This window comes from Xenopus tropicalis, chromosome 9, assembly GCF_000004195.4.
Source record: "Xenopus tropicalis strain Nigerian chromosome 9, UCB_Xtro_10.0, whole genome shotgun sequence".
Lineage (NCBI taxonomy): Eukaryota > Metazoa > Chordata > Amphibia > Anura > Pipidae > Xenopus > Xenopus tropicalis.
In genome coordinates, this window is record NC_030685.2 from 60,627,512 (window position 1) to 60,655,160 (window position 27,649).

The 27,649-nt window shown below is 38.5% G+C and overlaps 2 protein-coding genes across 4 annotated transcripts in view; one reads left to right on the forward strand and one right to left on the reverse strand.

The window, feature by feature from the left end:
- usp40 (ubiquitin specific peptidase 40) overlaps positions 1-27,649 on the forward strand; it is a 52,831-nt gene that overhangs the window by 12,339 nt on the left and 12,843 nt on the right. For all 3 annotated transcript variants that reach the window (XM_002932005.5, XM_012971226.3, XM_012971227.3), the window contains exons 10-21: positions 159-269; positions 469-751; positions 1,552-1,633; positions 2,015-2,186; positions 4,507-4,591; positions 20,443-20,513; positions 21,574-21,887; positions 22,844-22,970; positions 23,941-23,998; positions 25,023-25,079; positions 25,216-25,304; positions 27,066-27,152. In XM_002932005.5, the coding sequence (XP_002932051.3) occupies positions 159-269; positions 469-751; positions 1,552-1,633; positions 2,015-2,186; positions 4,507-4,591; positions 20,443-20,513; positions 21,574-21,887; positions 22,844-22,970; positions 23,941-23,998; positions 25,023-25,079; positions 25,216-25,304; positions 27,066-27,152 (1,536 nt within the window). The remainder of the gene's footprint in view (positions 1-158; positions 270-468; positions 752-1,551; positions 1,634-2,014; positions 2,187-4,506; positions 4,592-20,442; positions 20,514-21,573; positions 21,888-22,843; positions 22,971-23,940; positions 23,999-25,022; positions 25,080-25,215; positions 25,305-27,065; positions 27,153-27,649) is intronic.
- LOC116407519 lies at positions 11,195-15,894 on the reverse strand. The gene has a single exon (XM_031892858.1). It carries the CDS (start codon positions 15,654-15,656, stop codon positions 13,641-13,643), a length of 2,016 nt encoding a protein of 671 aa, XP_031748718.1. The 5' UTR covers positions 15,657-15,894; the 3' UTR covers positions 11,195-13,640.

The window sequence follows — 27,649 nt, forward strand, 5'->3', positions numbered from 1 at the left end:
ATCTTTTTTTTACCAGTCGGGCTGGTAAAATACTAGCTGGTTGCAACTCTTAAAACTCTACATCAGTTTTACACTTTCCCTGATTCCATAATCTCGTGCATATGCTTATATTATACAAGTTGATGTAGATATTCAGACTGTGTTGCCTTATGCTGTAGGCTGGGGCCGATCAAATGGTGGCAGTTGACCAGCTGGGACAGAAGCTATTGGAATACATGGGAACATCTTGGAATAAGACTTATCGCAAGCAGCATGGAGCTATGCACAAGGTAAGGTGTTATGGTACATGTCCAATGTATTCTTTACCTTCATTACAGTGGCAGCAGATTATAGCAGAAAGGCAGTCTCACATAGGAATTGTTTTTGTTTTTCTGAATAACTTTCTTTCAGTATTATTATATGCACAAATGTACATGTCTAAAATTCCCTGCTTATATGTCTTCTTCATAAAGTCATCTGTTTCCTCAGTTCCTGCAAAGCCATCCCTCCGTTTTCCAGATGAGTGCAGATGGCTCGCTTGTAGGTTTGGCGCATAGTGTTCCAGACACAGTAGGCTCCGATTCAGAGAGCTCTAGGCCAGGTACTCCAGAGAAATCTCAAGCTCCATCTAGAAGTGCTGGTCATTGGTTTGATTTTAACGATTCCAAAGTGGAACCCATCCGCGAGACGGATATTGAAAAGCAATTCCAGGGCAAGGAATCTGCATATATGCTTTTTTATCGCAAGTGTGAAATGAATAGACCACCAGAAGGTAAGGAAATAGGTAGATGGTTTTTCTGTTAATCATTTTCCAGATTTTGTAATATTAATGGGGTGGTTCACCTTTAATTTAATTTTCAGTATCTTATAGAATGAGCAGTTCTTGATTTTTCAGCTGGTCTTCATTTTTTATAGTTTTTTAATTAATTGCCTCTTTCTTCTTTACTGTGAGCCACAGTCAAATGTAAAAAGACTTGGAGAGCAACACAAGCATCAAAAGCCAAATAAGGGCTAAGATTTGCTATTGGGCAGCCTCTATGCACACTATCAGCTTACAGGGGGCTTTATTTGGTAGTAAATTTGTTTTTATTCAACCAAAACTTTCCACCAAGTCAGGAATTCAAAAATAACTCCCTGGTTTGGGGGCACTGAGAGCAACATCCAAAGGGTTGGGGAGCAACATGTTGCTCACGAGCCACTGGTTGGGGATCACTGTTTTAAAGCTTTCAAATGGGGGTCACTGGCCCTGGCATCACATAAACTGTTGCTCCGTGGGACTACAATGTTATTGTCGTTTTTTTTATTACTTATATTTCTGTTCCGGCCCTCTCCTATTCATATTTTAGTCTCTCATTCAAATCGGAGCCTGGTTGCTAGGTTATTTAATCCCAAATTAGAGAACTGCTGAACAAAAAGCTAAATAATTCAAAAACACAATAAAAAATGAAGACCAACTGCAAATTATCTCAGAATATCACTTTCTTCCTCATACTTAATGTTAGTTCAGAGGTGAACAACCCATTTCAATGTATTGTGCTTTATTAAATGCTGCATGTTTTGTTTTGTTTGTAGCTAAAGGCAATCCTCGCTTTGGAGTCCCAGAGCACATTCTAAATGACATGGACCAAGAAAATATCGAGCTTCAGACGAAAAGGCAGGTCTAGTCAGTCTCCATTTTAAGCCTGCTACAAAAGTACTTTTAGCTTTCTGTCAGTCCTTGTAGTGTTTACTATAATTCTGCTATCTCTAACATTGAATACAACTCAGTACATTTGCCTTTCATTTTTACACATAAGTAAAAACTTACACGTGATCCTTAAATGGATGTGCATTAAAACAAGTCTTTTTCTCCATTCATGGCTTCATCTTTCTATCTATTCCCCCTGCTTCATTAAATAATACAAAAACTTCTCAATCTGGATGGATTTTCACACTTTAATGCAGAGCTCAGAGCCCATTTATTGTATAAACTCTTTCTAATATGGTTGCATGCAAAATCATTTAGTAAAGATGGTGTGCTCATGTTTGTACACAGAACTGAATCGGCCTTACAGATCAACTGCATGGACCTTTGTCTCCATCTGTCTTCTCATTACCAATATGAAAATGGTGCCCTGCATCCAGCACATCCCCGAAACAACAGTAAGCTGGCAATTGCTATAGACCGCAGGAGGACTGTAGAAGATCTAAAACAATTAGCTTTCCAGGTAAGGTAAACATGGTTATTACACTTTATACAGCACCAGGATATTCAGAAGCTCTTTATCTTATGTTTAAACATAAAGAAAAAGAAAGTAACAAAGACAGAGCCAGGTTTACTGTCAGGAGTTTTTAACATTCATTACAATAACTAATGCCAAGTGTCTGGTATTGCATTACATTTTTCACCAGGTCTTTGATTCAGGAATGCCATAGTCATTTTTTTGGAAGTTATTAGATAGCAGTGCCAGAGATGTAGTCATCTTGGAATAGTATAAACATTGCAGGTAACAAAGCCTAGAAACTATTTTGAACCCAAACTGCCAGTAATTCCCAAGAGAGACCAGCAAAGTAAATGTTTGTAAGAACAAGACCATTAGATTCATTCAAATTTCATTACCTGTCTCCAAAACTGATGAATGAGGGTGCAGTCCCAGAATACATGCAAAAAGGAACCAACTTCAGCATTATAATTGAGTCATAAATCTGATGTTTGTGTGTGTGTGTGTGTGTGTGTGTGTGTGTGTGTGTATATATATATATATATATATATATATATATATATAACATATATACATATAATAGTGAAAAAATTTATTGAAAAAAAATTGAAAAACTTTTCGAGTACTGACTTGTCCCTGAAGAAGAGTACAGTCAGTACTCGAAACGTTGGATTTTTTTCAATAAATTTTTTCACTATTTGTTAAGTCCTAGTGTGTGCGGCTCTCTGTCCTTATATTTCCTCATTTTTGCCAGCACCCGAGGCAGTTAAACCTTAATAGGGTGTGCTCCATATATATATGTGTATGTGTGTGTGTGTGTGTGTATATATCTATATATATATATATATATATATATATATATATATATATATATATATATATATATATATATATACACCAAATCAAACACAACCAGCACCAAGGGTCTTGTGGTTCAAACAAATATTAGTGTATTATAATTGCATGTACAACCAACGTTTCGGTCCCTTTTGGGACCTTTTTCAAGGTGGTCCCCCAAAAGGGACCGAAACGTTGGTTGTACATGCAATTATAATACACTAATATTTGTTTGAACCACAAGACCCTTGGTGCTGGTTGTGTTTGATTTGGTATCTATTTATTTGGTATTCTGTGCACAGGGGCAGCTACATTGCAGCAACTTTCGGAGTGTGGTGCTGTCGTGTGGACTTATATATATATAATATGGCTTAGATTATATGTACGAGGTTAGATATGTATGGTTAAGAAATGTCACGTGTATGTATGTGTCTGTAGCTTCTGATTGTTATATCAGGTACCTGGCTAACCGCATCTTTCCACATTGCGTCATCTAAAGTTAAGAAAAGAGTGTATGCTTCTTCTTTGGATACTTCTTCTTTTAATGTGAATAATTAACATGTACAAAGCCAGTTGGACAATTAGTCTAAATTATTTGAATAATGCTTGTAGAGCTGCAGTTGTGTTATAGACAGATAATGAATAAGTGTTAGGATTCGGAGCTTGAGTTAAAGAATGGCAATGGATGGGGTTTCATTGCAGCAGACCAGTTTAGTGGTAGCTTTTTATAGTATAGAAGTCAATAAAAGAATGCATCAACACTCGCTTGTCCAGGGGAAACCGGTAAATAATCAAAGCAAATCAAAGCAGGCTAAATCGAATCATATTTCATAGAATTTAAGATTTTGTACATTTTCACATATGTTCTTGGCCTATTTCCTGCGGTTGGAAATCTGGGCACAGGGTCTAGTATTTATAGCAAGATCTGTTGGTCTGCTACTGCTTCCATGCAGAGAGACATATTCTGATAAAGTGGAAACTACCTACTAAACAAATAATTAAGATTTTTGTTTCTTGTGTTGTGCCCAGGACCAGAACTTAGGGGTAGGCAGAAGAGGCACATGCCTAGGGGACAATAGGGGTGATGGGAGTATGCTAGGTGCATAACTGTTAAGCCTGCCAACCCCTTGTTTAGTCCCTTCTGTAACTCTAGCTGAGGCATTGTTGGCATTCATTAAGCAGGGTGAGCAAGGGGGTATGATAATCCCCACTCTGGTCAACATCCTCTACCGTTTGTCATCTCATATGGCGGGGGTGATCGAAGGCAGGGGATTGTCTTGGGCGCCTTGGCATTTGACCCTGCATTATTTGTGTCAGTTGAAACACTAATGTGCAGGTTTGGGACATTCTTGCAGATCCTTTAGGTGCTGGGTGTTTTTGCCTGGATTGTAAAGTGCCATGCAGAAATGATCCCATATAGATCCAGTAGCAAGACTGTAAATACTTATTAATCCATTTCTTGGGTATAATCTTGACTTTATTTCTCTAGGTTCTTGATGAATCTTTGGAAGGACAAGTCCTGAGTATTGCTAGAGTTCTACCTGCTGGACTTCATATCTTTCAGAATCTGATTGGTAAGTCAATTCACAGATTAGCTAAGGAGCTGAAACAATTATCAGGGTTCAACTGTGATATCATTGGTTTGAACCCTCTTCTAAAACCAAAAACCTGAAACTGTTATTTTCTCTGTAACACTGTTGTTTTTCGCTATAGATATGCTAAAATAGAATATATAAAGGGTGAAATTAAGTAATATCTATTTTTCTAATCTACCTTTTCTTTGCCATCCCCTCTACCATTACTCTGGATACATAAGCTCCAGCATTACATACATCTTTAGGTAATCTTCACCTGTTGGGTTAAATAAAATATACAAAAGGAAATGCCTGAGACTCGTGTTTATGGTGGATATGCCTTGCTCCAGAGTGAAACTAAATCTCACTTTAAACATTTTATATATAATCATTCAGTGTGTGCACCCAGGACTGATGGTGGATAATGCATATACTTGTAGAATGGACCAGCACTCCAAATAAACTGTTACGCAATTTTTTGAATATCACACCGCATCAGCATTTTGGTTCCTAATGTGAACTTAATCAAAGATCCAATAAGGACCAAAATGTCAGATGCACTGTGATTTGCAATGTCAAAAGTTTATTTGGAATGCTGGTCCTATCTAGAAATATATAAAATATGTATATGCTCAGATACTGATTGACTCACTTGTGTAAATTATCAGGGTGGACTTTTTTTTCTCCTCCGCAAATATGGGAGCAGTACTGTAGGTGGGTCAGGCAGCCTGGCCTTCTAGATCCCTACATTTTTCCACTTGAGCAACCGTCAGTGCAGTTTTCCTTACCTAGCAAAAACTTGCCAAAATGTACATGCAATTATGTTCCTTATAGCTTTGGTTACTATCAATCCTTTTCTATACATGATCCTTAATCTTGTATATTAGGATTTGCAGATACAGTGGTGTGAAAAACTATTTCTTATTCTTATTTCTTATTCTTTTGCATGTTTGTCACACAAAATGTTTCTGCTCATCAAACACATTTAACTATTAGTCAAAGATAACACAAGTAAACACAAAATGCAGTTTTTAAATGAGGGTTATTATTATTTAGGGAGAAAAAAAATCCAAACCTACATGGCCCTGTGTGAAAAAGTAATTGCCCCCTGAACCTAATAACTGGTTGGGCCACCCTTAGCAGCAATAACTGCAATCAAGCGTTTGCGTTAACTTGCAACGAGTCTTTTACAGCGCTCTGGAGGAATTTTGGCCCACTCATCTTTGCAGAATTGTTGTAATTCAGCTTTATTTACATAGTTACATAGTTACATAGGGTTGAAAAAAGACCATTGTCCATCAAGTTCAACCCATCCGAGTAAACCCAGCACACAACCTATACTAACCAATCTATACACTCACATACATAAACTATATATATACAACCAGTAATACTAACTGTAGATATTAGTATCACAATAGCCTTGGATATTCTGCTTGTTCAAAAACTCATCCAGGCCCCTCTTAAAGGCATTAACAGAGTCTGCCATTACCACATCACTAGGAAGGGCATTCCACAGCCACACTGCCCTCACCGTGAAAAACCACCTACGCTGCTTCAAATGGAAGCTCTGTTCCTCTAATCTATAGGGGTGACCTCTGGTGCGCTGATTGTTTTTATGGGAAAAAAGAACATCCCCCAACTGCCTATAATCCCCTCTAATGTACTTGTACAGAGTAATCATGTCCCCTCGCAAGCGCCTCTTTTCCAGAGAAAACAACCCCAACCTCGACAGTCTAACCTCATAGCTTAAATCTTCCATCCCCTTTACCAGTTTAGTTGCACGTCTCTGCACTCTCTCCAGCTCATTAATATCCTTCTTAAGGACTGGAGCCCAAAACTGCACTGCATACTCAAGGTGAGGCCTTACCAGGGACCTATAAAGCGGCAAAAATATGTTCTCATCCCTTGAGTCAATGCCCTTTTTTATACAAGACAGCACTTTATTTGCTGTAGTAGCCACAGAATGACACTGCCTGGAATTAGACAACTTGTGATCTACAAAAACCCCTAGATCCTTCTCCATTAAGGATGCCCCCAACACACTACCATTCAGTAGATAGTTTGCGTTTATATTATTCCTACCAAAGTGCATAACTTTGCACTTGTCAACATTGAACCTCATTTTCCAGTTTGCTGCCCAGTTTTCCAATTTTGTCAAATCGCTCTGCAAAGCGGCAGCATCCTGCATGGAACTTATAGTTTTGCACAATTTAGTGTCATCAGCAAAAATAGAAACAGTACTCTCTATGCCCACCTCCAGGTCATTAATAAACAAGTTAAAAAGCAAAGGACCAAGGACTGACCCCTGCGGTACTCCACTAACCACACTGGCCCAATTAGAAAATGTTCCATTTACCACCACTCTTTGTACTCTATCCTTCAGCCAGTTTTCTATCCAATTACAAATATTATGTTCTAGGCCAATATTCCTCAATTTGATCATTAACCTTCTGTGAGGTACTGTATCAAACGCTTTAGCAAAATCTAAGTAGATGACATCAACTGCCATTCCAGCATCAAGGTTCCTGCTCACCTCCTCATAAAAGGCAACTAAATTAGTCTGGCAAGATCTGTTACGCATAAAACCATGCTGGCACAAACTAATAGTATTGTGAACTGCAATGTATTCAACTACCCTATCCCTTATTACCCCTTCCAGAAGCTTTCCTACTACTGATGTCAGACTAACAGGCCTATAGTTTTCAGGCTGAGAACAAGATCCCTTTTTAAATAACGGCACCACATTAGCAATCCGCCAGTCTCTCGGCACCATGCCAAACCTCAACGAATCCTGAAAAATTATGTGAAGAGGCTTGGCAATCACAGCGCTCAGCTCATTTAATACCCTGGGATGAATCCCATCCGGTCCTGGACCTTTGTTTACCTTTACATGTTCAAGTCTCTTTTGAATTTCCTCCTGAGTGACCCATGCGCCAGTAGCTAAATTACTAGCACTGGGTATATTAAAAGGGAAGCCTTCATTATCTGGCTCCTCAGATGTATAGACAGATGAAAAATAAGAGTTCAAAATTTCAGCTTTTTCCCCGTTCTCATCAACCAACGTACCTCCCCGTGATAATAAAGTTCCCACCCCTTCTTGCTTCATTTTTTTACTATTCACATAATTAAAAAATAATTTTGGATTCTTTTTACTCCTAGCTGCAATATCCCTTTCCATCTCTATTTTAGCTTGCCTGATAGCTTTTTTGCATGCTTTATTTGCTTCCTTGTACCTGATGAAAGTTTCCGCTGTCCCAGCTAACTTGAATGCTTTAAAAGCACGTTTTTTATTACCAACCTCGACCTTAACTCTTTTATTCAGCCATAAGGGTTTTGCTTTGCGATGCCTCTCCTTGCTTACAAGGGGAATATACTGTTGTGTATACCTGCAAAGCAATGTTTTAAAGATGTTCCATTTTCCTTCTGTGTCTAACCCCATGAAAAGCCTTTCCCAGTTGACACATTGCAGAGATGCCCTTAAACTGGCAAAGTCTGCACGTCTAAAATTGAGCGTTTTAGTTACTCCCTTATAGAGCTGTCTCTGTAGCATTATCTCAAAGGAGACCATGTTGTGATCACTGTTCCCCAAATGCTCACCCACACAAATGTTAGAGATAAGTTCAGTATTATTAGATATTACCAGGTCCAAAATAGACTCATTCCGAGTAGGTTCTTGAACCACCTGAAATAAAAAGTTGTCATTTAGCATATTTACAAACCTACTAGCTTTTTCTGACTTAGCCACCCCATTACTCCAGTCAATGTCCGGATAATTAAAGTCCCCCATTATAACAACTTGACCCAATTTTGAAGCCTCCTCCATTTGCAAAAGTAGCTGGGACTCATCCCCCTCATCTATACGGGGTGGTTTATAGCATACACCAATGATCATTTTCTTTGTGACCTTCAGCCCTACTGAAATTTCTACCCAAAGAGATTCAACGTTTTCATTGGTAATGTCTTTATTACATGGCTTTAAATCTGACTTTACATAAAGACAAACCCCTCCTGTCGGGCTAATTCTGCGTATATTTAAAAGAATTCAAGGCTCCTTATTAGTAACAGGAGGAGTCTTAAATAATATATGCCCAACTCTGAATTCGATATCGAGCTTTCCCAATCAATTGGTACAAAGGTGAGAAATCATGACAATTATTTAATAAAATAATTTATTTAAATATGAATATTACAAAAATGAAATTATTACTTAACACTCCCTGATATCTATCTAATAATTAATCAAAATGAACATTGACCAATAGACATTATTCAATAAATGGCAAGCATCCACAAGATAATATATGTACGTTCACTTTCAATACTTAATAACAAGGTAATTAAATATGTTGAATCAAAGGAAGGGTAAATGATTGATTTTGAGGTCTTAAGGAATTCTATCTTTAAATGTTCTTATTTCCCCATTAGATTGCTAACTTGGATATCATATATCTATACTAATGAAAAATAAAATGGACCCAAATTAAACAGATTATTCCCAGTTTGCAACTCTGGGAAAGTCAATGTTTAGGGTAAGACTATAATACACATAGGAATAATAAATATCCAAGCATACAACTTAATCGAGAAAAAGTATAACAAAATGTATATTTACCAGAGTAGAGTTTTCTTATAGTTGAGAGTAGTTTCTCCTTCCTCTTCCAGTTTTTTTAGATCCCTCTTTCTTTTTTATTAGTTCTTAGTCCTTTCTTTTTTTTTCTAGTCCTCTTGTCTCCTAACTTATCCCTCATCTCTATCTAAAACTCCACCTCAGGGATTTATCAACTAGCCAACTGGCATCAAAGGGCAGTCTTTAAGTTAAACTATCACCAGTTGATTTAAATATTTATTACAGTGACCTTTGGACCCGTAATGTCCTCCACTATCTGTGGATGTCACTGTTTCCTCAATATTGTGGTCTGAAAATATTCAGAAAATATAAAATAACTTTTGACCTTCCTTAATTCGATGTTACACACTATTGTTGACATTGCTCCACACTAGAACAATGCTGTGTAACTACTTAATACCTTAGTACACATACAATATATGTCATTGGTCTGTCCTTGATTAATTATTACCCTCTCAACAGGTGTGCTCTATATTGTGGAGAGTTTGTAAGATCCTTCAAGGTGTTCTCATCTTGTTCACCTAGACACCAAGGATTATATAACCTTTGATATTTGCTTTAACACAAAGGTTATACATCTGGGCTAGTAATCCGATACAAACCTCCTTTTTCAACACATACGTTTCTGATCAACTAAACAAAATAACATTCATTATTTATTCCTATATGATTCATCAAAAAGCATAATATCATTCATGAATATATATTCTATTAAGTAACATCATCACGTTATCATTAACAAATCAGAATATTCTTGTAATTAATAATTATCTTATCTGAAAATCCGACAAATCCCCCTTGTTTTTCTAAAATGTTTCCTATAATATGAACATTTTAGGAAAATTACTTAGGGTTTTCAAACTCTTCCTTCATCATACTCGTTATGTAAACTTGATCGGCGAGATTTAAGCCATAGTTTATCTAGAGTCTTTTTGATGATCTTCATCCAACGAATTGCTAAGATGGTGATTACAGTTAACCATCCTACTATAATTGTGATTAATATACTCCATATATAGTTTTCCCCCCATGACCAAACAGAAGGAAACAGTATTTCGTCATCAGTTGGTGAAAATTGTGGAGTATCCATGGTAATATTATGTTTTTTTATAACCATACGGATGGTATGGCTGGGCTTATTGTCCAACAAAAATTTTAAATCCGGACTTATGGTAATTTCCTGATTTTGGAATGCATCAATGCTTTCCACCTCTCCTTCAATGTCTTCAATGTTCACAGGATATAAGGTGCGATTTCCAATTACAACTCTGGAATTAGGGGGTACTTTGATGATCGATACATGAGTTGGTATAGCAATAATTTTTGCCATAATGTGGTCCTTAGAAAAAACAGTTAGGTCAGGTAAACGAGTACTAACGAGCCATTTGTCTTTTATTAAAACTGCATTCACCCAATCTTTCTCCTCGATTTTAGACAAAGTTACCTGGCATTTTTCTGATCCATGTTTCTCAAAGTCAAGTCCGCACAAAGCATTAGTTGTATCATAATTAAATGGGTCACCTTCACATTGAAAGTTATTATCTCTAAAAATTGCACAATTATTTAGAATAGGAACAGATAGCCAGTCCGGTCTCCAAGATTGATATGCCACGATATCAGGGGTTTGGATCTTAACATGAATATTATCTCTCCATGTACCTACATTATGGATTTTTTTCATTTGAAATATATTGTTCCTATTGACCACTGGAATTGATAGTAAAAAGCAGATTTCCATTTTAACAGGATCAATGTATAATGGTATGGCAACTCCCATATTAAACGCTAAGTTCATTTGGATATCCTCTACTTTATCTCCATCTGCATTTTGTAACATCTTGCGAATAATCTCGTATGATACAAAATAGAGAGGAATTCGCCCTTCTCTCAGGTCTTGCATTCCACTTTGCACCTCGTCATGGAAAACTTGAAGTTGAAAATCGATACGCTCTTTTAGTAAAATTAGTTCTTGCTTAAACAGTTCATGACTTTGGTGAAGATTTATCGAGTGGTTTAATAATTTAGAGTGCAAGTTCGTAGCAATGACAGTGTCTTCCACAACGGTATACAAGTCTGTTAAATCTTTCTTTTGTCTTTCCATCTCTGCATGAATATGTTGTAAATTAGTCTTTAGTGAATTAATCTCAGATTCCATGGTTTTAAGGGATATGGAATTAGCGATTGTTACTCCGGTTGCAAACACATTTCCTACTACTGCAAAGATTATAGCAGCAACAACAGCAGAAATAAACCGTTTTGGTCTTTGGTTTGACGAAAAAGGCTCTCTGATTAAAGTTTTCCGGGTTTGCTCCAGGATTTGAGTAATCCGCTTTTGTGAATATTCAATATGCAGCTGGTACCATGTTTGAATCTCCGGTGATCGAATATTGGATACATTGACTTGTCTTTCGATGACACAACGTGGATCTAGGCTCATATAAATCTTCTGGGACAAGATTCTCTTGTTGGTCATGATGAATCCCGCCGTATCCTGTAGCATGATCCCGGATGATGGACCTGGCATCACAATCCGCTCAGCGTGTAACTCTTTCCCCAAGATCAGGACTGCATATAAAATAGCGATCACCTTGGATGGCATCTTTGCGCCTATAGATAATCAAAAGAAATCATTAGGTTCAGCCGTCATATATACATAGCAAGTTTCAGTTCACTGAGAAGATAAAGGATATTTAGAAGGTAGAGAGAGACATAGGCATATCATGATACAACATCTATATACAATATTAATCTCTACTTCTATCTTTAACTAAAATCTCCTGATTTCTTACTACTCAGCTCTCGACTTGCTCTATTCTCCGAAGCTGTTGGCTAGGATGACAAACACCTAATTGGTTAATGTGCACCCATTTTTCAACAAAATCATCCCCCTTAGGAATTTTAACTTTATAAACCACAGGAGATAATTTATCAGTGATTATATAGGGACCTTTCCGGCGACTAAGATATCCACTGCATAGGGTATTTGTTGTCCCCATCTCAAGGCTTGTTCTTTATCCTGGAATTCCTCTGGATTCCCTGATAGTCTGGACCACAAAACATTATTGATCAAATCAACCTGTATGGCAAATCGATGTATAATGTCATTTCCTAAATACATTTGATATTGTGGTTCCTTTAACACATTGAAAACGTGTTCCGCAGATTTGTTTCCTAGGGAGATAGATAAAATGCATTTTGCAATCACATTTTGACTCTGGTCGTCTTTGTCCAGGTCATAAACCCATTCCTGTAAGGAAGAAAATTTAATCATCTGAGGATTTGTAACCTGCTTTAGAAGTCCTAAACTTATATAGCTGACTTCGGATTTGAGATCCAGCTTGGCATATTTCACCCGGGCAATATTATTTACCTGTACGGGAACCAGCATAGTATCATTGGTCTTCTCGATTTTAACCAATGATTGGATATGTCTGGTTATGCCTGCTACTTCCCGATTTCCCCCTTTAAGAGAAATGGTTAACACATCATCCTCTAGGATTATCTTTTCAATTTTGTCCTTTTGGATATTAATGATGTGGAAGGAAGTATTAATGCTTTCTTCAGGTTTACCGTTTTTTAGGATTGAGACATCTGGTACCTGACTGTTCCGGAAATGGATTTCGACAGAATTAGGTCTTTCTTCAATCATATGGCAACTATTTTGCGGTTTTGCATTGTGGGAACGTTCAAAAGAGATTGGGGTTTTTACCTGAGTCCATATTGCTTCATTAATAAAGTCAATTATGGATCTTAACCTTTTGAGCAGATCAATTCCAATGATCAGCCGATCATATGGAAGATCTACAATCAATGTTGGATGTCTAATGGTCTTTTTACCAATCTTATATGTCAGCCAGGACTTGCCTTTCACTTGTAGACTATCACCACCTACACTTACCAGAGATCCATCAAATACCGTCAATCTCGGTTTATTCTTTGAGGACTCTAAGATCTGTTGGAAATAGCTGAAAGACAAAATAGTGACCTGAGATCCGGTATCCAATAAACCTTGGATTGGTCCGACACATCCATCCTGGAGACAAATATCTATAAAATACCAGCCATCTAACTGTAAGAGATTACAGAGGAAATTGGAGTGTTTTATCATCTGTTGATTTAAAAAGTGATCTCTCTGCAGCGTCAGGATATTTGGAGATTGCTCCTCCTTGTTCTGTCTGCAGGGCATTTGTGTTCCTATGGACTCTATTAATGGAACAGACTGAACCGAAGGTACTTCACACACTGGTTCAAATAACACCGGATTATAAGAATTGTCCTTATTAGGCTGTAAAACAGATGAAATATTAGATTTTCCCTTCCCGGCCCTGAATTCAGGGTCGGGGCAATGCAAAACATGATCATTGACTGTATTTAATTCTTTCCTGTCCATTTCCATATAGCAATTTGGTTCTGCTTCCTTTATTTGGCGGAGCTTGGCCCCGCTTTTTCCTCTAAAAAAACTTCAGGTTGTTTTCCTGCAGAAACTTGAGATAATTTACTTACAATGTCAGTTAACTTGGAAACCTGATCTGCAAGCTGATCAAATCTGCTAGGTCTACCTGGGTTTTGATTCCGTGGACCATTTTGGTTCCCTGTGGGTGATTTACCCCTGGGTGAATCTGGTGATTCCTGCCCTTTTCTCCATTGCTGCCTGGGCCTATTGTTCCAACGTCTGTATCCCTGGGGATCCCTGTATCCTTGGTAACCCCCATATCTTTGGTTACCTCGGTATCCATGGTACCCTTGGTTGAAACGAGGACGGTAATCTTGGCTTCCAGAACCTGAACTATTTCCTTCTGACCCCTTGGCAATTTGAGGTTTAGTGTTTCTGGTATTTAGTTGTTTTTGGTTTTGTTGATTAGGTCCAGTGGCTGAAGGTATTTTCTTTGGCTGGGACTCAAAATTTAAATGAGATTTTACCCCGGACTCATCAACATTGTGCTCTGGGAATTTTTTAAATTTTCTATCATTTAAGTTTTGGCCCTCACTAATGTTAAACAGCAAAGTTGCTGATGTTACCAATCTTTCTAGAGGGTTTTCAAAATCCAGATCATGAGCTAGACTTAATTTGATCTGGGTTGGTAAGGCCTCATAGAATACTTGTTTAAATTCCACAGATTCCCAATCGGGGTTTCTGTAAGCTAAACCATAGGCATTTTTAAGTACAGAGAGAAATTCTCGAGGGCTTTGATTAGATCTACATGTAAGTTTATAAATTTCTCTCTTTGCGGCAGTGATAGTTCGATAGGGCCCAAATTCTGATTTAATTTCATGTAGGACTGACTGCCATTTGGTGATTCCTCTCTCTTTAAAGGAGGAAAAGTAATGACGGTATCTGTCATCAAAGGCCCATGGAAGAAACCTGATTTTGTCTGCCTCAGATAATTTTAATGAATCTATAGTAGATTCATATAGTTCTAAGTGGTTTGCAATTTGGGAAGAACCTTTCTTAGAAAATTTTGGTATAGCAGTATTTAAAAATTTAATTATGCTGGCAGAATTTTGTTTTTCTTTTGGAGATTGGGGATTTTTCCCTTTTGAACCCCTCTTATGGGTATTCTTCCCCCTGTTTGGGAAAGGACCGGATCCCCATGCTCTCTCATCACTCTCAACTTCACTTGCATCAGTATTGGAAACACTACTTTTATGGGATACATTTGATATAGGTGTTTGATTTCGCACATTCCTCACATTCCTCTCTGGGGACGTGTCTGAGGAAGAATCTCTAAGAACCCTTGTTCTGTGATTACCTATTAAGGTGGTCACAGCTTGGCAAGCTTCAGCCAACCGGCCCAAAACATCTTGTGCCTCTGAATCAACATTATCAATTGATTTGGCTCTAGAAATATATGGTGCCCAATTTTTATATTGGGGAGTGATTATTGGAGGATCAGGAGATCTCTCCACACCATATACACCTGACTGTTGACTTTTAATGTGCTGTTGCTGTAATTCTTCGAAATCCTTTCTGAGCTTACAGTATGCTATGCGACTACGTTCAGCATCAGTTTCTAAATCCCTAATAAAAGCTTCCTTGTTTGAGATATCTATCTCTAATTGGTTTTTATCAGATTTCATATGTTGGATATCTGATTCTATCTCATGTAACTGAGACCTCAATTTTTCTACATTTTCTTTTCTAGCTTTTGATAGGGTATCTACCTCCATTAATGCATATAAAACAGGAGGTAGGGCACATATTAATTTTTTTTCTTTTTCTGAACTGTTAGAGGCTAAGTTCATACATGTTAAATAGCGTTCAACCAGGCCGTCTGTTGCCCAGATATCATTAAGGTCTGCTCTAGCATTTCTCTTCAAATCATTAATCCAAACATCCATTCCTTGATCAAATTTTACCCGTGTATATATGAATTCAACAATTCTGTGGATCATTTGCTCTGGGGTATTCCCATTCTCACTGCTTGCAACACTCATGGTCTCAATTAATAAACAAAATAATTAGCTTGACAGAAGTATTGGAATGGATTTTCACTATTTGTACCAATATGAGAAAATAATCTCGCTCTCAGCAGTGCCTCCAAATATATGTCGGGCTAATTCTGCGTATATTTAAAAGAATTCAAGGCTCCTTATTAGTAACAGGAGGAGTCTTAAATAATATATGCCCAACTCTGAATTCGATATCGAGCTTTCCCAATCAATTGGTACAAAGGTGAGAAATCATGACAATTATTTAATAAAATAATTTATTTAAATATGAATATTACAAAAATGAAATTATTACTTAACACTCCCTGATATCTATCTAATAATTAATCAAAATGAACATTGACCAATAGACATTATTCAATAAATGGCAAGCATCCACAAGATAATATATGTACGTTCACTTTCAATACTTAATAACAAGGTAATTAAATATGTTGAATCAAAGGAAGGGTAAATGATTGATTTTGAGGTCTTAAGGAATTCTATCTTTAAATGTTCTTATTTCCCCATTAGATTGCTAACTTGGATATCATATATCTATACTAATGAAAAATAAAATGGACCCAAATTAAACAGATTATTCCCAGTTTGCAACTCTGGGAAAGTCAATGTTTAGGGTAAGACTATAATACACATAGGAATAATAAATATCCAAGCATACAACTTAATCGAGAAAAAGTATAACAAAATGTATATTTACCAGAGTAGAGTTTTCTTATAGTTGAGAGTAGTTTCTCCTTCCTCTTCCAGTTTTTTTAGATCCCTCTTTCTTTTTTATTAGTTCTTAGTCCTTTCTTTTTTTTCTAGTCCTCTTGTCTCCTAACTTATCCCTCATCTCTATCTAAAACTCCACCTCAGGGATTTATCAACTAGCCAACTGGCATCAAAGGGCAGTCTTTAAGTTAAACTATCACCAGTTGATTTAAATATTTATTACAGTGACCTTTGGACCCGTAATGTCCTCCACTATCTGTGGATGTCACTGTTTCCTCAATATTGTGGTCTGAAAATATTCAGAAAATATAAAATAACTTTTGACCTTCCTTAATTCGATGTTACACACTATTGTTGACATTGCTCCACACTAGAACAATGCTGTGTAACTACTTAATACCTTAGTACACATACAATATATGTCATTGGTCTGTCCTTGATTAATTATTACCCTCTCAACAGGTGTGCTCTATATTGTGGAGAGTTTGTAAGATCCTTCAAGGTGTTCTCATCTTGTTCACCTAGACACCAAGGATTATATAACCTTTGATATTTGCTTTAACACAAAGGTTATACATCTGGGCTAGTAATCCGATACAAACCTCCTTTTTCAACACATACGTTTCTGATCAACTAAACAAAATAACATTCATTATTTATTCCTATATGATTCATCAAAAAGCATAATATCATTCATGAATATATATTCTATTAAGTAACATCATCACGTTATCATTAACAAATCAGAATATTCTTGTAATTAATAATTATCTTATCTGAAAATCCGACACTCCACCCTTTTTAATCCCTCTGTCCCTCCTAAAAAGCGTATACCCATTTAAATTCACTGCCCAGTCGCATTTTTCATCCCACCAGGTCTCAGTGATACCAATTAAGTCATAATTTTCAATACATGCAATAGCCTGCAGCTCCCCTATTTTTCCCGACAAGCTACGCGCATTAGCCAGCATGCAGCGGAGATTACTACTTCTTCCTCTACAGCTTACATTAGCTAAAGGACAGTTAGAGCTAAGGTGAAAATTAGTCTGTTTCCCTTGTAACAATGGAAGCTCCTTATCTGATAAACTATATGCCCCCCTCACTCCTCCCCCACAACCCTTTACTGGTCCCACTGCCCCATCTACACTAGCTCTCCCATAAGAATCTAGCTTACCAACTCCCCCCTTGTCTAGTTTAAACACTCCTCCAGCCTCTTAACCATTCTCTCCCCTAGCACAGTAGACCCCCTTCCATTGAGGTGCAATCCGTCAGGGCTGTATAGATTGTACCCCAAAGAAAAGTCAGCCCAGTGCTCTAGGAACCCAAACCCTTCCTTCCTACACCAAGACTTTAGCCACGCATTTAGCTCCCTAAGCTCCCGCTGTCTCCCTAAACTAGCACGCGGCACCGGCAAAATTTCCGAAAAAATGACATTGGAGGACCTTTGCTTAATTTTAGAGCCTAGATCCCTGAACTCACTCTTTAAGGTCCCCCACCTACCGTTCATTTTGTCGTTAGTACCGATATGTACCAAGACAGCCGGGTCATGCCCAGCCCCTCCCAATAATGTGTCGACCCGATCAACCACATGCCGAACCCTGGCACCAGGAAGACAGCAAACTGTCCGGTTGAAGCGATCCGCTCGACAGATTACCCTGTCCACTTTCCTAATGATCGAATCCCCTATAACCACCATCTGTTTAGGCCTAGCTCTGCTCTCCTCCCCACCACTACTAGAGAAACTGGTCTCCCGGCTGTTAGAGAGATCAGCCTCATCTAGAACCGCCAGTCCAGAGTTCACACTCCCATCTTCTTCACACAATCTGGCAAATCTGTTGGGATGCGCAAACCCTGGAGCAGCCTCCCTTTTTCTTTTCCCCACACTCGATTTTCTAACTGTCACCCAGCTTACTGCCCTATCATCCTTTCCTTGCTCCCCTCCCCCCATACTATCTGACCCCGCTAGTTCTTGTTCAGTTAGCAAGAGACTTCTTTCAAGATTGTCAATAGAACGCAGTGTTGCAACTTGTTCCTCTAGTGCTCTAACGCGAGCCTCTAAAGTGGCAACTCGCTCACATCCACAACAGAGGTATGCACTTTGGAACTGTTGTTCCACAACTGCATACATGCGGCAGGCTGTGCACTGTGTCATACCTTCAATGTTGCTGCCACTCATTCTCCCAGTTACAGAAACAGTTAAACAAAAATTGGTGAAAAAAGGCTATTAAATAAACAAAAAATTTTTTTTTTTTTTTTTTTTTTTTTTTAACCTTGTTTTAACTCCCTTAGTTTGTAACTCCTGTGATTATAACTCCACTTATAGAGCCCCCACTTAAAGAGCAATCACTTACAGAGCACCTACCACCAGAGCAAGCTCCACTGGAGTGCCAGTGGTTCTATTTCAACAGTCTGTTAAGGTCAACTAATCAAACCCCACCCCCTCAAACTGAGGGTAATTACAAAGGAATGTAACTCTGGCAAACCTGCTGTAAGCCTTATAGTTAACCAAACTTTGTAAATTGGCACCAAAAAGAGCAAATACTTTTGAAAAAATTTAAACCCAACAGTTAGAAAACACAGTGATTCTGAATAAAGTTAATAAAAAATACTTATCCCTTTTTTTTGTTGAATTGAAAAAGCAGTTGATTCAGTCAGCCACCAGCCTGTTGAGGGTTTTCTAGCATGAACCGCCTTTTTAAGGTCATGCCACAACATCTCAATAGGATTCAGGTCAGGACTTTGACTAGGCCACTCCAAAGTCTTCATTTTGTTTTTCTTCAGCCATTCAGAGGTGGATTTGCTGGTGTGTTTTGGGTCATTGTCCTGCTGCAGCACCCAAGATCGCTTCAGCTTGAGTTGACGAACAGATGGCCGGACATTCTCCTTCAGGATTTTTTGGTAGACAGTAGAATTCATGGTTCCATCTATCACAGCAAGCCTTCCAGGTCCTGAAGCAGCAAAACAACCCCAGACCATCACACTACCACCACCATATTTTACTGTTGGTATGATGTTCTTTTTCTGAAATGCTGTGTTACTTTTACGCCAGATGTAACGGGACACGCACCTTCCAAAAAGTTCAACTTTTGTCTCGTCGGTCCACAAGGTATTTTCCCAAAAGTCTTGGCAATCACTGAGATGTTTTTTAGCAAAATTGAAACGAGACATAATGTTCTTTTTGCTTAAAAGTGGTTTGCGCCTTGGAAATCTGCCATGCAGGCCGTTTTTGCCCAGTCTCTTTCTTATGGTGGAGTCGTGAACACTGACCTTAATTGAGGAAAGTGAGGCCTGCATTTCTTTAGATGTTGTCCTGGGGTCTTTTGTGGCCTCTCGGATGAGTTGTCTCTTGGGGTAATTTTGGTCGGCCGGCCACTCCTGGGAAGGTTCACCACTGTTCCATGTTTTTGCCATTTGTGGATAATGGCTCTCACTGTGGTTCGCTGGAGTCCCAAAGCTTTAGAAATGGCTTTATAACCTTTACCAGACTGATAGATCTCAATTACTTTTGTTCTCATTTGTTCCTCAATTTCTTTGGATCTTGGCATGATGTCTAGCTTTTGAGGTGCTTTTGGTCTACTTCTCTGTGTCAGGTAGCTCCTATTTAAGTGATTTCTTGATTGAAACAGGCGTGGCAGTAATCAGGCCTGGGGGTGACTACAGAAATTGAACTCAGGTTTGATAAACCACAGTTAAGTTATTTTTTAACAAGGGGGGCCAATCACTTTTTCACACAGGGCCATGTAGATTGGGAGTTTTTTTTCTCCCTTAATAACGTAAACCTTCATTTAAAAACTGCATTTTGTGTTCAATTATGTTATCTTTGACTAATAGTTAACGGTTTTTGATGAGCAGAAACATTTAAGTGTGACAAACATGCAAAAGAATAAGAAATCAGGAAGGGGGCAAATAGTTTTTCACACCACTGTATTACCCATACAGTTTGAAAGCTGGATTAGGCAAATACATTTTCATTGTCTGATGTGTGTTGTCAGCATCCACATTGCATCCCCCGCCCTTCTATTGCTGTTGTCACCCTACATTTCTAGTTCTTCCTCAGATGCCAAGATGGATCTGGTCACTGCAGGAATTACAGATGGAACTGACATCTTTGTGTGGGATGGAAAGCAGGTAAGAAATATATATTTGAATCATGTTTTCTAGACTGAACACACGTACACCCAGTTATAACTTTTTTATGTACAGATGCACTGACTGAATCTTGATAACTCTTATGTTTTCCTGCAGTTAATTTTAATTTCAACCCTTTACACACTGGCAAATGTAGAATTTACTGTTCACTATTATAAAATGGTGCGATATTTAGAATATACCTCTGGATTGCATGTTTATCGGCAACACTTGATCAAAAGCCAAGTCAGAAATTCCAATACCTCCAGATGAATGTAACTTTTCCTTGAATTAACACACTTCTACATTTTGCTTATGGCCCCCTTGGAAGTATAACATCAAGATACTGCAGTATTTGCACACTTTTCTATACTCCGGTCACTGCTGAAAATGTAACATAAATGTTGTAAGAAAATATGGAATAGGATTTTGCATGTAGCACCCCCTATGATTCTCTGTGCTGTCCATGTTTCTTTTTTACGGAATGCCAAACCAAAGTCTGAAAACTTCTACACGACTTAATTCCAGGGGTGTTACCACAGAGGGAGCACACCCAGGAGGTACCCTGGAGTGTAGAGGGTGCAGTAAAGCCCAAATTAACGAGCAATGTTATATTTAAAACATGATGTATATATTAAAAAAATATTTTGGTAGAAGTGGTCAACTTACAAATATTTTAGGGCCCCAAATTTAATTTGCTGTGGGTCCCATCTAGTTATGCCATTGGATAAAGCTTTTATTTACAGCAGGTCTACTACGAAAAATTATGATGGGATTATGTAATATTATAATACACAAAACCAATGAACAAACAGTAAAATGCATCAAGGCTTAATGATGTTGATTTTTTTTTTTTTGTCATCTCTGAGTTCAGGGACTCATATATTCACTGCAGTATTGACGTTGGATGCTATACTCCCTCCCCCCCCGTATCATTAAATCGAGACGTGCTGTGGGCTCTTTGGCAGATACCTGAGTGCATACTTTTCTATTTGTTTATTGGTTATGTATGTCCACATCATCATTTGTATCACTGTGGTGAAATGTGTTTTTCATGTAGGTTGGGGGTGTAATGATTCAGAGTGGAGCAGAGTTCACGCCAGTCCTGCTCACCATCCTGCGCCCAGTCCTGCAAACAAATTCTTCAGCTGAGTTCAGTGAGAGTCAGAGAGCGTTCCCATCATGTGCCTGCTTGAAAGACATACAAAAAGAGCTTGCTGGCCCCACCTGTGAGGAGTCAGTGTTGTGCTTCCCTTCGTCAGAGAATAGTGAGCAGTGGAGTTTTTATTCTGCTGACGACTCAAACAAGAGCCTAAAAGAATTGGGGCTAAGAGATGGCAGCTCTATTCTCTTGTTTGATACACGTTCGGATGGGTGAGTATATACAGCATATCCAAATAAATAAGTTATTAGAGTGGTAGTTCACTTTTAAGTTAACTTTTAGTATGTTATTGAATGGTCAATTCTTAGCAACTTTTCAGTTGGTCTTCATTGTTTATCATTTTTGAATGGTTTGCTTTCTTCTTCTGACTCTTTCCAGCTATTAAAAGTGGACCCCTCACCCCAGCAGTCAAAAAACTGTTGCTCTTTGAGGCTGCAATTTCATTTATTGTTATTTTTTAACTTTGCTTTCTCTTCTTGTCCTCTACTATTCATATACCTTTTGAACCACTGCCTTTTTGCTAGGGTAATTTGGACCCTAGCAACCATATAGCTGCTAAAATTCCAAATGTAATTTAATATAATATAAAGCTAAATCATTCAATAACTACAAATAATAAAAATGAAGACCAATTGCAAATTGTTTCCAGATAGCACTCTCTACAACTAGCTTAAAGTTAATTTAAAGGTGGACCACCCCTTTAAATAGAAAAGTTTAACCAAGGTGCACACAGACAGCATAGGGCAGGCAGAGTATGGCACACACAGGCAGCATAGAGCAGACAGAGTATGGCACACACAGGCAGCATAGGGCAGGCAGAGTATGGCACATACAAGCCGCATAGGGCAGGCAGAGTGTCGCACACACAGGCAGAATAGGGCAGGCAGAGTATAGTGCATGCATGGCACACACAGGTGTGAACAGATGAACAGTGTGGTTGCTTACAGTCTTGAGCCTGAGTTGTGAACAATTCAGGGGGTGAGCAATACAGGGACGAAAAGGTGGGGACTTTCTGCCTGAATCTGAGGTATGGGGGCCAGTTAATCTCAGTACTGATACCATTTAAATTTTACACAAAGGGAAGCAGTCACAGCAGCATACATACAGTTTGATACTTGTTTGAGCCTAAGCCCGTACTAAAAAATAAAATGCTCTCTCTGTCCTACAGGGATGTATATCTTGCATCAGAAAGACATTTATCTAAAGACGCGAAGCAGAACTTCCTCATGGTGCAGGACTGGTGCAGACAGCAGGATGAGAAAGAAACGGTTAAAATAATTATCACTCCCAACACTGTAAGTCACAGAGGCCACTACTGACATTCAGTTTTGTTCCTGTGCAAGTCCTTGCTTTACATTGTGTTTTGCCCTAATGTTTCATTTATTATCACAAGATACATCCACCAGAACATGTGGTTCAAAATATCTTAAAAATAACCCCTTTTTGTAAGCAGGTTTCCCTATATAGGCAAAAAAAGATTGGTAGAACCCTGAGTTTACCTACGCCAGGGGACCATGTTAAAGGAAAACTATATCCTTGCACAATGTAAACCAGCTCATACGCAAAACCCTGCTTTAGCTAAATAATCCATTTTCATAAAATATACTTTTTTTTATTAATTTATAATGTGCCATTGGGTAATCCTAAACAGAAATTTGCCATTTTAAGTACTAAGGGCCGCCCCCTGGGATCATAGGATTCACGGTGCACTCAAACCAACCAAGGGCACACATACATGTTAGGTCACATGAGCCAATCATTAGACAAAGTTCTTTTGCTCCCACACTTCTTCCTGTTACAGTTAGAGCTGCATAATTATGGTGGCTCAAGGAAAAATATGTAATAGGGCTATATTTGCTGATAAAAACTTGGTTCTACAGTATACAGCTTAGTGTATGTTCATAGAAAGTTTTTGCATTAAAATGTTTGAGAAGCAGCTGTCCTACCGATTACCTCACTTAGAGCACTTCTTTGTGTCTTTGTAGTCCACAGTGAGACAGCACACTTGTCTATTTCTGTCTGCTGGAGCAATCAGTATGGCAGCTCTTGTCTGTTTGAATGCAATACAGAGAAGGAATATTGTGTGCATGCAATATTTTATACTATTACATTTAAGAGAACTCTAGCTGTGAGCAAGCTAAAGTTTCTTTTTATCGCACCTCGCATTAAATGTATTTATAAAGTGCTAACTTACAGTGCAGCATTTGTAGAAATGTCTTTTTCTATATGCGTTTTAATGTTTCTCACTTGGTTTTGCCTTTATAGACTATACAAGATATCCATGTGAAAGCAGTCGAATTGCTGCAGCTACAGGAAGAGTGTAGTAAGGATTTTATTCATTGTATCAAATGTTCTATCTCGCAGAGTGCCAAACTATCCAGATTCACCATCTGTACTGTATCACATTGCTAAATTAATGTTTAGATTTTTGTTTTCCACCTAGTTTGTATGTATGTATGGGAACTGTATTTCCCAGTATTTATTTTTACAGCAGCAGCGTATGTGGTGCTTCACCCTTCCAACAATACAAAAGCTCTGTCTTCCTTTTGCAAATAACAGACTGAACCTGAATCCTAATATTCACAAAGTGCGCAGTGAAAATGTTTGAACTTCCGCGTTGAAAAAAAGTCACGTGATTTTAATGATTCGGATTCAGTTCAGCCAGGCACTTAGATCCCTACTTTGAATATTTGTTCAGAAACTTAGTACAGGTATGAGATCTATTATCTAGATACCTATTATCCAGAAAGCTCAAAAATCGAGAAGACCCTCTCCCATAGAGTCAGTGAGATTTGGGGGTTGTAGCTGGAAGGCAGGTTGGACACCCCTAACGTATACACTAGACACACCCACACATTACACATTTTATTCATTTCACATCTTTTACCAAGAACAATATGCCCTTTCTCTATTTTAAAAGTGGCCCTGCCATCTCCAGATAATCAGCTATGTGTATAATATAATGCTATGCCAGGAAGCAGCATAACAAAGCGGCACTGGCCCCCCTGCTAAAAAATCTTTAGAGGAGCCCTGCGCACACTGCAAACCTCCCCCTCCTGCCTGAGCAGGCAGCTGCTGCCCAAATTTCCCAGGAGTAAAGTGGCTGCAGAGAAAGCTGACCCCATGGTCCAGGCTCCCTGTCCCTCAGGCCCCCTTTAACCGTGGAGTCCTTTCTCTATAATTGCACCAGTGATGGCTGGAGTTGCTTTTATATTTTATTGTCAGCTTTGATCTCTCACTTCCTTCCTCTAACTCTCTTGCTGTGTTTTAACATATAGTTCCTCTGTCCATTAAATTCTTTATTGAAATGGTACAAAAGTTCAGCTTTTCCTTCCATTTTGCTGCAGGCAAAAATGACACTTGCTTAAGACCCCTCCACAGAAAAGAGAAGCTTCTTCCCCCAGGTAAGACACTGTGGCAAACTTCTTATTAGTTTGGGTTCATATGCATTTTCTGTAGTTTAGACAATAAAGCTTGGGATAGCAGGGCGAGGTACAAGGCCAGACCCTCTCACTTCCTTCATCCATTTCTCTATTTTAGTGCCAGAAAGCCTAACTGTGCAGGAGGCAGAACTGAAAAATGGATGTACCTTAGGGCTCTGCAAAGGGAAAGCCCCCAGCCCCTCCCAGGTGAGTGTTAAAAATCCCAGATTGTTGTTTTAGGAGCTATTAGGGTGTCTGCAGCCTTGTAAAGCCTTAAAACTTGCCTGTCCTGACCCAGAGGTTTTTTTCATACTAAAAGTAGCAGCTTGTGCACAGACCTGCTTATATGGTGGTGAGCAAAGTCCAGCTCATCAAATTCTTTAACCCTCGGATAAACAATGAAGTCTATGCAGACTCATCAGGAGAGGGCCACATCCTGATGCTGTCCTTGTCTGATAGGATTTTAAACTTTTCTAATATACCTCTCCAGTCAGAGAGGTTATCGTTTTGACCCCATACACTGGCCATTAATCTGGCACCTCTGTCAGGAGTAGCTAAAATGGCTGGCATAATTTGTTTTTGTATTGTCAGCTTTAGTGTACAGGTATGGGCTCCATTATCCGGAAACCCGTTATCCAGAAAGTTTGGAAAGTCCATCTCCCATAGACTCCATTATAAACAAATAATTTTGATTTTTTAAAATGATTTCCTTTTTCTCTGTAATAATAAAACAGAACTTTGTACTTGATCCCAACTAAGATATAATTAATCCGTATTGAGGGCAAAACAATCCTATTGGGTTTAATGATGTTTAAATCATTTTTCAGTGGACTTAAGGTATGGAGATCCAAATTACGGAAATTACCCCTTTCCGGAAAACCACAGGTCCCAAGCATTCTGGATAACGGGTCCCATACCTGTACATTGTTGCAATGTCAGTTTTGTGTATAATAGAGAAATCACTAAACATGTAACAGAACATATTTAAGAAAAGTAGAATACACCAAGCTTTATGTTTTATTGGTTGGTGTATTGGTGCTGGGGATGCCACATGATAATTACAGTGGATATCATGAACCTTATTTGGACATATGAGGGTGTATTTAGGATTATTGCTTGTATATACTGCAAATAAATACCATTATTGTAGCTGTTCAGTCTAGACCTATGCAGTTGATATCTTTTATGTTCACTAAATTGTTTATTGTGATATTGTAATATTATGTGGAAACATAGGATTATTTATTCAGGTTGTACAACATGCAAAGCAATAGCAGTGCTACACCCCTTAATCTTCTGCTCCTTGGTTACTAAACTTGACCCGGGCAATGCTTAGCCATGTAACCACTATCCATCCTGTGGCAGGTTAATGTGCTGCTCATGAATAATATGGCCATGCTTTAGCTCGCATGGTAATTTAAGTAGCACATGGGGCGCACATTGCTGCTGGCTACTTCCTAAGTAGTCCTCAAATACCCAATGCGGGAACCTTTTTGAATAGGTGATATAGTTATTGCTATGAGACCACAACGCCTTGCAGCAGCCCCCAAAAGGATACTAAAGGTGGGTATGCAGGTTAGTTGAGGTTTTGCATGAAAATAGGCTGCATGCTATAGTATCTCTGTACTGCTTACTGTACGATATTTACAGCCTCAGGGGGTTTTCAAGAATCACAGTCCAATGTTGCAGTACTGCTGCCTTACCAGCTGAGCTGACCCTGGAAGACAGAGTCACAGTAGGTTAAGAGGGGTCCAGGAAGTGCAGGAAGCTTTGGGGGACCTGACAATACTTAAACTATTATTTATATGAATTCTGGCAGCTGTAGGGCCACACATTAAATATAAACATAATATAAAACATTTTTTTTTTTTTTTTTTTTACCTTGTAAAGCTTTGATTATAGGAGCTCCGTGGCAAATGCATAGTCTCCTCTGAAACTGTAAGAACTTCATTTTTCCTTGCTTTGCAGATCTTCTTGTATTTCATTTCCGGGACTGACCTGCAGGAGGGCAGCGAGCAGGAGATTATTTTAGAAGAAACTCTCACTGTGAGACAGGTATATTCTCTTGCGTGGTATGATCCACATTTTATTCTTTTCTGCTTATTTCTTCTGTTTTAACTTTCCATGTCCCCGACTTTTTTCTGTACTTGTGTCAAGCTATCATCAGTTATTTGGGAGAAGAGACACTTTATCTCTTTCTGTAGGCTAAGAAAAGTGTCCCTCGTTTGCTTCTTAGATTTTGGTTTTTTTTTTTAACTTAAGGTGGCCATGCACAAACTGAAAAAAAGCTGCCAACTTTGTACTTCCGGCCCAAGTTAACATCTTATTGGCCCATGTATGGGGCACACTGATGGACATCATCAACCGATATCTTCCTAAAAATTGGCCAGATATTGATCAGACTGGTTTAAAAATCCTATTGGGGTGAGGACCATTTCAGCTTGTGCAGTGCTCACCCCAGGGGCCTGAATTCCCATCATTGTACCATTGTTATCTGCCTGATATCACCTAGCTCAGTGTGGACATATTGGAAATGAATCCACTCATTTAGC